Source organism: Ananas comosus, linkage group 8 (genome assembly GCF_001540865.1).
Source record: "Ananas comosus cultivar F153 linkage group 8, ASM154086v1, whole genome shotgun sequence".
Classification (NCBI taxonomy): Eukaryota; Viridiplantae; Streptophyta; class Magnoliopsida; order Poales; family Bromeliaceae; genus Ananas; species Ananas comosus.
In genome coordinates this window covers 2,245,942-2,257,640 of record NC_033628.1, presented here as the reverse complement: position 1 = coordinate 2,257,640, position 11,699 = coordinate 2,245,942, and the positions used below count along the sequence as shown (strand labels likewise).

At 36.6% G+C, this 11,699-nt stretch overlaps 1 protein-coding gene across 1 annotated transcript; it reads right to left on the bottom strand.

The window, feature by feature from the left end:
* LOC109714591 (alkane hydroxylase MAH1-like) lies at positions 354-2,257 on the bottom strand. Its single transcript, XM_020239290.1, has one exon. The coding sequence runs from the start codon at positions 2,139-2,141 to the stop codon at positions 573-575; it is 1,569 nt and encodes a 522-aa protein (XP_020094879.1). The 5' UTR covers positions 2,142-2,257; the 3' UTR covers positions 354-572.

The following is an 11,699-nucleotide window of genomic DNA, read 5'->3' as shown; positions in this document are numbered from 1 at the left end:
AAAGCTCTACAAAAAGAGCATCTTATAATCTAATCTTACTCCTCATACATTTGTTCCATAAAATAATCGAAAAGCGCATTAATGTGATCTTTTCGTGGATGTAGGTTGACTCATATTAGACCAATCATATAAATTCCGTGTTCTTATGTTCTCTTGTTTCTTTTATTATTTTGTTATTTTCACGCTTGTATTTTAAGATCGTTCATGTTTCGCTGTGCTCATGGTGTAGGTTTGTCGTGTGCTCAGTAACCCTTGGCCGGTCAAGTTACTTTTATATATACTTTGGCCTTAATTTTATTTTTAGTGATGATATTACACGATTCTTAATAACTAATAGACCTTAAACAAATAGATTGTTTTTCTAAACGCATTCTTTTTCACTATTATTTTTATAATATTATTAAAATAAAGCCTTCAAATAGGTTTTTAACTTTGTTTGGATTTCCAAACAGTAAACATCCACTCCAAACTACGTACACCTTAGGTAGCTTCATGCACTGGCTTAATATAGCAGTAGTACATACTAATTTAACATGCACCAGTTAATCATCCCTTATCATCTTCATCCTCGATCAATATCCGCTCCCCCGCCTCCTCTTAACCCTAACCATTAGACCGTTCTTCATATGCAGAATGATGGAGAGATTGGGCTCCGCGACGAACCCTTCGACGGCCTCGACGCGGAAGTTGTAGACGACGGCGGCCGCCACCGCCTTCATCTGCGTGAACGCCATGTCCTTCCCCAAGCACGTCCTCGGCCCCGAGTTGAACGATAAGAACTTATACGACGGCTCGTACCGCACCTTCCCCTCCTCCGATATCCACCTCTCCGGCCTAAACTCCATGCAGTCCTTCCCCCACACCTCCTCCCTCCTCGCCATTGCGTACATCGAGACCAATATCTTCATGCTAGGGTTTACCTCGATGCCGCTGGGGAGAATGTCACGTTCCAGAACTCCTTTGTGCTCTAGGTGGACCGGCGGGAAGAGGCGGAGCGATTCGCATAGGGCAGCGTGGAGGTAGACTAACTTACCGAGCTCTTCGGAGTCGAAGACGGCGAGTTCACCTTTTCGGGGGGCCGAAATCGTGTTCAGTTCCTGGAGGATCTTCTCTTCTACGCGCGGATTCTTGGAGAGGAGCCAGAAGAACCAGGAGAGGCCGGAGCCCGTCGTGTCGCGCCCGGCGAGCATGAAGTTCATCGCGGTGTCTCGGAGAAACCTTTCGTCATCGGATGCGGAGGGCGAGTCGTGCTCTTTTTCTTCCATGTACGCCGATAATAAGTCGGATTCTTGCTCATCTGATTCCCTCTTCTCATGAGCTTTCTTCTTCTCCGCGACGGTTTTGGCGATGAATCGGTCGATGACTACGCAGGCCGCGGCAAGCTTCTTCTCCGGTCCTACCCCCAGCAGCCGCATCGCCTTCCACCAGGCCGCGGGCACCGTGTGGCGGAGGAAGAGCGCGGCCATGGCGTCGTCCATAGCCTTCGCGAACGGCACGGTCGGCAGCCCGGCAGACAGGCAGCCGGGGTCGACCCCGAAGACCAGTCTGGTCGTCGTGTCGAAGGTCAGCCGCAGGAACACGTCCTGCAGGTCGATGCAATCCTCGGCATCCGCCGCGCGGCCGAGCAACGGCAGCAGCCCGCTCTCCACCTTCTCGCGGCTGCACCGCGCCACGAAACTGCGGAACCTCTGGTGGGCCATCAGGAGCTGGGCCCGGCCCCGCTGGGCCCGCCAGGACTCGCCGTCGGCGTTGAAGATGCCGCCGCCGAGCACGTCGAAGATCTCCGCGAACTCCTCGCCCTTGGGGTAGTTGGCGAAGTTGGCGGTGAAGACATGCTGCACCGTCGCGGGGTCGGCGGTCACAAAAAACGCCATGCCGGAGAGCCATGGCCCGGGGACGAAGATATCGCCCCCGGTCTCCCGGAGGATCGCCGTGAGCCAGTCATGGAAGTGGTGGAGGTTTGCCGCGATCCCCGGGAGCATGCCGATGACCGGCCAATTGACCGGAACGCTCGGCAGCTTTTCATTATTAGTCTGGCGCCAGCAACAGCGATACAAGAAACAAAAAAGAAAGAAGGAAAGAACGAAGAAGGTGTACCATGTTAAAATTGATGGAAGGGATGGTGGCCATGAAAGGCCCATTCTATGGGAATTGGGAAAGGTTACTATGAATTTTAATAATGATAAAGGGTCAAGGAAATATATCTACTTACATGAAAGATATATATATAGTAGAATTTAATATTGCACATGTTAGTAATTTTATTTGTGCATCTCAAGCAAAAAATTTTTGGTATAATCGCCCTGCAACCTTGACGCCGTTCCTACCATTCGTACCGACCAACAAATGGCAGTGGAACCAACTGTTCCTAGCGTAAGTGGCAAAAAATTTAATGATTGATATTCGAGATCCCATGTTCAAATCCTAATTGGTTCATATTTTCAGCTAAGTTTATTTCTAAATAAAATANTATTTGTGCATCTCAAGCAAAAAATTTTTGGTATAATCGCCCTGCAACCTTGACGCCGTTCCTACCATTCGTACCGACCAACAAATGGCAGTGGATTGGACGTGTGGAGAGGGTCGGGCCTTGTGTTTGTCGCACCAAATGTCTCTCGTGTCGGTTCTGCAATATTTCTTGATCTCAATTTGAAAGCTTAATTACATTTTGCTACAATATTCTTTAATTTTTTTTAACATAAAAATATATAATATCTATTTAAATTGACTATTAGTCTTTTAAAATTTTAATTTTAGTATTTAATCTTTTAATTTATTTGATTTGCACAATTTGATACCTCGTTGGATACAAAATCCTAAGCTAATTAATTATTTATATTCATTAATACATACGGTCATGCAAATTATTTTCTATGTAATATATTAATATTAATTATTGAAAAGAATTTTTTTACTACAGTAGTAGTAACTGATAGATTTAATGTCAATTTAAAAAATAAATAAATCTTTGGATATTCCGTTAAAATAATCAATTCTTTCCGAATTCGAAAGCAAAATAAATTATGGATGGTCTTTGTACTATTCCAAAATTGTATGTGCTTTCTATATTCCTTATATATTACACTTTTAATTTGTGACTAATAAAAAATTTAAATTTTTTAAATAAATAATTATTTTACCGCCTTACTTTTTTAATTATTAATATATATTTCTGGGCCCGTTTTATATTATATCTTTTTGTTAGATAATATGATATCAGAGTTAATTTAATTTTTTTTATTTTGTTTAAAAATTATTGTGCAATAAAAGGATGATATTTCAATAATTAAAAAATATACCTAAAGTGAAGTGTATATTTTACACACTCTTTTCTTTCGACGACCATAATTTGTCTATATGTCACATCACTTTATTTTTCAATATAACTTATTTTAATTTGTGAATCCTAAATATGATGAGCGTAAGATCTATATCTTTTTTACCATGTATATATAATGAGATTTTTTTATAAAAATATGATGTGTGAAAAAATTTAAAGATAAAAATAAAATATCTAAATGAAGATGACACATGAACAAACACTACAATAATTAGGCAGACCTTTTCTTTCCACTTAATTTGATACGACGTATCTTTCATATACTTTCCTTAAATTGACGTGCATTGATTTTGATTGAGCTCCTTTGTTTCCATGAAGTAGTCAATTAATTTAATATCTTACTATTTACAGTTTTATTATTGTAAATTTGGCAAGTTTATTAAACTCATTACATGCTCACGAAGACACGAGATGATGAATTAAAACTCCGCGGATTACAATAATTAATAGTTAAAGCAAATTAAATTATCGAATTAAAAGTATTAAATAAAGATAAAAGTTACTTGTGCGCATATTATTTATTAATGTACCATTAGTGTAGCTCAAAATAAGATGGACAGCTTATAAAGATGTAGATTATAACTTATCATAAATTATGAAATTATCACAATTTATTCTCTATTTTTTCACACTATGGAAACGTAAAAAAATAATCCTAGTTTTTTAATAAGGTGATAGAAAATTTACATTACATTCCAAGTTTTTTTTTAATCGTAGAGAACTAAAATGAAAAATGTAAAAGTTCGCAAATTAAAGTATTTAAATCAAAAGTACAAGAACAAAGTATTCATAGCTAAAACTACAAAAAAACATCCACATAATTTACCGAAAATAAAATAATTTATATTTTTATTATTTTCTCCTCAGCCACACAACTCTTTAACTCCCATCATGGTCTACATAACTTGTCGAGGCAATAATATTTTATGCACGTTTGTTTCACCAATGGTGAAGTTCAGGTTTAATTAAATAAACTTTCGGGTGAAATAGAGTTTAGGGTGTGTTTGGTTATACTAAAATTATAAAAAAGAAATTTTTGTGAAAAAAAAAGTTTTGAAGAAAAATAAATTTTACGCTCTCTGATGTTTGGTTTGTAGAAATTTTTTTTTTTTGTTACTGTTGTTTGGTTGAAAGTAAAAAAAATAAAAAAATAAAAAAATAAAAAACTATTATATATATTTTCTCTTATTCTATATATATTCCCGCACATATTTTAATGCTTATTTAAAAGAAAAAGAAAACAAAAGAGGTATTTAATTATTACATATTCATTTCCAACTATTCCTATTCTTATTTTTATATTTTTATCCGTTAAAAAAAAGAGAAATTTAAATATCATTATGTATTTATTTCGAACGGTTTCTATTCTTATATTTATATTTTTATTTTTAAAATAGATTTGTTGACAAACCAAAATTTGAAATATATCATTCCCAATGGTTAATATATTCTTATCCTTATATTTTCTATTTAAAAAAAGAGGGAGAGAGAAAGCTCCACGTGGACCTCTCTCATGCGGTCCATGAGGTACACTCTGCCTTGTGGATAGGTTTACATTGCACTAAACACACCCTTAGGTAAAAATAATATTCTTTCTGTTGTTTGTTTTGTATAGCTATGCAATTGAAGGTTTTTTAGTTTTGTTATGTGTTTAGTAAAAAATAAATAAAGTAAAAGCTGAAGGAGTAAGTGATGAACTAATAATTTATTATTTTTTGCATAGTTTTCTCGTAATTGATTTTGACTTGGTGTGGATCGAAGTCAATGACGAGTTTAAGGGCCTCTTTGGCCTAGCTTCTGAAAAAGTGATTTTAGTTTAGAGAAGTGATTTTGTTTAAAAGTTATAGAGCGTTTTGTCACGGGGTTAGCTTTTTCGCCTTGAAAATCCCCGCGCGGCGCTCAAGTGTCGCACACCCGAGCCAGCCTTCTCGAGTCCTCTCCACGAACAAGTCTCCCAGACTTAACAGCAGAATACCAATCCAAGTATTTTGCCAAGCTTGCTCCTCCGCGAGACTTACAGCCAGACCCTTCGCTTGTAATCGAATCCCTCGTCGAACTCCTCGAGTTCCCAACGAGCAACCCCAATATCGAAGTTGGCCACCAAGCTAGATGCATCCTGTCTTGCCAACCGATCTCTCCTCGAGAGTGCTTCATAACCGAATGCCTTGTTGCCTCTGTCGCTAGCCCCAAGGACATTACAAGTTCTCCCCAACTTGTCCCATATGAGTATAGCCAAGTGTCTCGCCTCCCACGCGTTTCGCTCCCGCGACTCAATCCACACACCTCAAGCGTCGAGGTCCGGGCTTCGCGACATCGCATGCCACGAAGAGCACTCATAACCATAAGTTCCTCACTATCGTGTCTCATGCGCCTGACAACGTCCATGGCCATACCGCCTACGCGGCCTGCTCGCTCGGTCCAACGGCTTACCTCTGAAAAGCCACCCAAGTGTGCGCCACAAGCTCGCTTGTCCCCAACATCAGCACCTCAGCGTAACACCCCGCACGTCCATGCTTCGCACGTCCATGCTTCGCTCCGACCCGTGCGGCCCTCGTGTCCCATCGCTCCTGACAAGGGAACCAACAAGTCCACACCGTGCTTCTCGACCATCTCAACGACCCTCGCTTTGCCACGGCGCTCCACGCCCTTGACTCCCATAGATTCGCCTCATAAGGCCTCATACAAACGAACCGGCCTCGCTCTGCATCGCTAGCCACTGGCCCCATCCTTGGCTCGGCCACGCCTGGCCGCTCACACCATTAGTCCAGTCTTCAAGGTTCACTATACGGATACCGATACCGCTTGCCTCATTGGGTTCTGCCCCTCGAGTCTGGTAGGCCACCTACCTTATGAATTCTCCCTCGGTGTGCCTCCCTTTAGCGCTCCTATTGAGTCCCGCCTCCTTGGCCTTCGTGGGCGCCGCACCCCACGAATCTCCGCTCGACACACTTGCCTTCGCGAGCCTTATCCTTTACGGAGGACCGTCCATCGCTAGACTATCCCTCATCCGCTCGTACGCTTCACTACAGAGATCCAAGCCATCATAAGGTAGCGCAAGCGAACTTAAGGAGGAAGCCTCCCGGTATTCCCCGCTCCGTAATGTCGTCGACCTCTCGCGTCTCCGACATTACCCTAGGCCCGTGTCCCTTCAATCGTCCATTAACCGGCTACACGGAACGCTAGGCTTGGCTACTCCGCTAACCAAGGGACGACTCATGTCCTATGGGTCGACGAGGGAGTCGGGGCAACTTACGAAGTGTCCACCCCTCCTCTGATACCCTTACGAGGCATCCACTCCTTTGGCACCCCGAGGGTATAAAGGTGCTCACCGAGGGGTACGTTTTCCAACCCCGCATGCGGCACCTGTTTCCAAGTCATGGCATGGGCCATTGCTAGGGAATTGCCTCCGTTGACTTGACAGCGACTCATACCTGACGGAACGCCTCAATTCCGCAACTCCATAACTTCGTCAACCGAAGTGCCTACCAAATATGGCCCCCAAAGGTGTCACGGTCGAGTCCCAACGATCGACCCGTGACAGTTTGGCGTAATTTAAATAAAAATAATTTTTCTGAAGTGATTTTGAAAAACTGTTTGACAAATTTTTTTTAATGTTGGCATAAATTAATATTTTTCTTAAATATTATTTTAAAATAATTTAAAATCTAAATTTAAATTTGAATTAAAATTAAAACTTTTAAATTTCAAAATTGTACAAAATTTAAAATTTGATATTTTAATTTTAAAAATAATTTAAATTTTAAAAATTTAAAATTTAAAATAATTATGAAATTTAAAATTNCATATGATTTTTATAGTCCCATAGGATAGATAAGCATATTTCTGGCCCCAAAAATAACATTGTGTAGTCACGTCGAAGATAAAATTAATTAATTTTATCAATTCCACATATAATAAAAAATTATATATATATTTCTATATGTTTCATCACTTTATTTTTTGTATTTGCCTAATTCCTCAATAATAAACAAATTTATAAATAGTCATTATCACAGTCATATAAAAAGAACAAAAATGGACCATGTCATTAATAACTAATGGGGACGTATCATTAGTGTTTAGTAGTTACACATGATTTGGAAGTTGATTACGGCACGGTTTGATTAGGGCACATGATTTCGAAGTTGACAAAGATGTGTTTGTTTCATCGAAAGTGACGGGGCGGTTTTCGACCGTAAATATTAAATTTTTTTGACCGATTTATCATAATTTTATTTATCATAATTTTAAATTTTAAATTTAAATATTTAAAATTTAAAATTTAAATTTTAAATTTTAAATATTTAAATTTAAAATTTAAAATTATGATAAATAAAATTATGATAAATCGGTCAAAAAAATTTAATATTTACGGTCGAAAACCGCCCCGTCACTTTCGATGAAACAAACACATCTTTGTCAACTTCGAAATCATGTGCCCTAATCAAACCGTGCCGTAATCAACTTCCAAATCATGTGTAACTACTAAACACTAATGATACGTCCCCATTAGTTATTAATGACATGGTCCATTTTTGTTCTTTTTATATGACTGTGATAATGACTATTTATAAATTTGTTTATTATTGAGGAATTAGGCAAATACAAAAAATAAAGTGATGAAACATATAGAAATATATATATAATTTTTTATTATATGTGGAATTGATAAAATTAATTAATTTTATCTTCGACGTGACTACACAATGTTATTTTTGGGGCCAGAAATATGCTTATCTATCCTATGGGACTATAAAAATCATATGTCAGTAAAAATCCGAAAAATTTATGGAGAAAATATGATTGAAAAATATTTTATTTATTCTTTTATATGATATTACATTGCGTATATGTAATGAGTTGTTATATACAACATTGTTTTTACGGTTCCATCAGAAAATTAAAAGGTATATTTTTATATTTCGTTTTGCCAAATAATGTTACAGAATTTTTATTTGTAGTGCAATTAATCCCAAAGCTTTTAGTAGTTAGTCTCACTAAATTACTAAACACATTTATATCATGGTTGGCAATTAATTCACAAATAATGCTCTGGATGAAGTTTCTCTTTTGAGAAAAATAATTGCCAAATTAATCATATATTGGATGAGAAAAGAATTACAAAGTGACACTAAAATCAATACCACATTTTTAGTGGAAAATATTAAATATCACCACAGCAATTCTGTATATTTGTTGAGAAATAGATTGCCACAAATGTCAACTATATTTTTTTCTGGCTAAATTTATATTTCGTCACTAAAACTTTTATATATATATATATATATATATATATATATATATATATAGTCAAGCTAGAATGCTATCGATAGCAAACGGGCTCCGTTGCCACCCATTTATTTTCGATGATGGAGCCTCCAAATCGACGATCGGCACCGTTGAATATGATCTATACCACTTGAAGTATTTAGAAATCAAATTTCATATATTTTCGATATTGTTCTCTTATCCATCAAGTGGACACAAAAATAAACAGCTGAAAATAAATATTCTTTAAAAATGATGATAGGAGTCTTGTAATCAAGATCAAGAGTATAGATCTTGTTTTAAATAGTTTAAAGAATTTTCTAACAAAAATTCAATTGATTTGGATATCTTTACGCCGTTAAACGAGAAAACGCCTTATATCGACCATTAAATTACAAATTTTGAAACCTTTTGATCATTAGCAAATGATGTAAAAAGATTTGAAATTTGATTCTAAACACTTTAAGTGGTATAGATCATTTTCAATCGCGCCAATCGTTGATTTGGAGGCTCTATCATCGAAAACAAATGGTGGCAACGGAGCCGTTTGCTATCGATAGTATTCTAGCTCAAAGAGAGAGAGAGAGAGAAGAAGAGAGAGAGAGAGAGAGAGAGAGAGAGAGCGAGCGCTAGGCACTAATACTATCGTAGCACGGAGCCTCCGTGCTACCAAGTTGTTTTCGATGATGCGGGCTTCCAAATCGACGATCGGCTCCGTTAGAGTTGATCTACACTATTGAAAGTATTTAGAAACTAAATTTCATAATTTTTCGATATCATTTACTCTATCAAACAAGTAGTCTAAAATTGAACGGCTAAAATAAAAATCTCATAAAAAATATGACAAAAGATTTAAATTCAAGATCAGATATGCTGATCTTACTCTAAATAGTGAAAAGAATTTTTTATAAATATTTCATCGCATTTGAATTGTTTTACACCGTTAAACTCACAAATACACCACATCGGCATTAAAATTGTCAATTTTGAGATCTTTTGATCACTAGTCAATAATATCAGAAAAATTTGAAATTTAGTTTCCAAATACTTTCAATAGTGTAGATGAGTCTATGGAGCCGATCATCGATTTGGAAGCCGCATCATCGAAAAAACTTGGTAGGCACGGAGCCTCGTGGCTACCGATAGCAGACTCTATATTATATATATATATCAAATATATATATATATATAGCGTTGAGCTAGAATACTATCTAAACAGGCTCTATTGCCATCCATTTGTTTTCGCTGATGGAACCTCCAAATCGACGATCGGCACCGTTGAATATGATCTATACCACTTGAAGTGTTTAGAAATCAAATTTCAAATCTTTTCAACATCATTTGCCTAATGATCAAAGGGTTTTAAAATTTGTAATTTTAATGGTCGATATGAGACGTTTTCTCGTTTAACGGCGTAAAGATATCCAAATCAATTGAATTTTTATTAAAAAATTATTTAAACTATTTAAAACAAGATCTATACTCTTGATCTTGATTACAAGACTCCTATCATCATTTTTTAAAGAATATTCATTTTCAGCCGTTCATTTCTGCGTCTACTCGATGGATAAGAGAACAATATCGAAAATATATAAAATTTGATTTCTTTTTTTTTTTTTTGAGAGATAGGTAGCACGCTACCCGCTTCGTTTATTTCATTTAGAAATAAACTTAACTGTAATGTGAATCAACTAGGATTCGAACTTCGGTCTTGGGTACCAACCAACAAGCCCTTTGCCACTTGCTCTAGGGACGGTCGATAAAAAAAAATTGATTTCTAAATACTTCAAGTAGTATAGGTCATGTTCAACGGTGCTGATCATCGATTTGGAGGCTTTATTATTGAAAACAAATAGATGACAATGAAGCCCGTTTGCTATTCGATAGTATTCTAGTCCAACTATATATATCTATATAGAGAGAGAGAAAGAGAGAGAGAAAGAGAGAGAGAGAGAGTTGAGCTAGAATACTCTCAAAAGCACCAATGAGATGGTGCTTGAGTTTTTAACCATTGGATGGAGGAATATAAGGTTGTGGTGATGGTGGTAGGTGGTGGTAGGTGGAATAGTGTTTGATCCAATGGCTATTAGTAATTAAGAAGTAGATCCAAGGGCTAGAAACCTAAAAGTACCAATAGGGTGATACTTTTAAAAGTATTCTATCTCAATTCTATATATATATATATATATATATATATATATATATATATATATATAATAGTCCAGTGTTGCTTTCTTAGCTACGGGTGTCCTATGTGGCTACACTACAGTGGGGGTGAAAATGACACACGTACGCATATAAATTAGGGTTGTTTATTTATTGCTATATATCTAAGATAAGGTCACAAGGACACGCATATGCATGTGTATACATGTTGGATATATATCTCTTCTCGTGGTTGGTATTGACGCAACCACATGCATGCACGTAGATCCAATAATTCACTCCTCTTAATTAATTAGTGTTGCCCTACCTTTAGTTTGTTGGCACTTTTTGAAGGTGATGTGAAAGCAATGTATCATATATATGCAATATCTTAAATATCGGATTCAACAGTGATTCAAATATATTGTTGGATCAAGAGTCGCTGATTCAACCAACCGATCAATCCTAATTAAGTTTGTGATATCAGCATAATATAATAAATATTTAATTATTATTTTTAATTTTATTATATAAAAAAAATATATTTTTTTTTTATTTTTATTATAGCATTGTATTTAATTTGAAAAATACTCATTTCTATATCAAAATAAGTGGATTTAAGTTTTCGAGCTACGTCTAATCTATATATGCTAGTAGAGAAGAAAATCAGGTAAATTGATTTTAAGCCGTTGGATCTTAATATGACTTGATTAAAAAATCCATCCGATCGATTTAATTAAAATCAGACTGGTTCGCCAGTTCGATGGCTGAATTGTCGGTTCGAACGGTTCAAAATGATTTTTTGATTTATCCAGTTCAAAAGGTTAAATCAAATTGCATAATAGACTGAATCACGATCGGACCAGTCAAACTGACCAGTTCAACCCGATTTTTAAATCATTCCTCATGTCTCCCGTTCAAAATTAATTTTTCAACTATTTATATT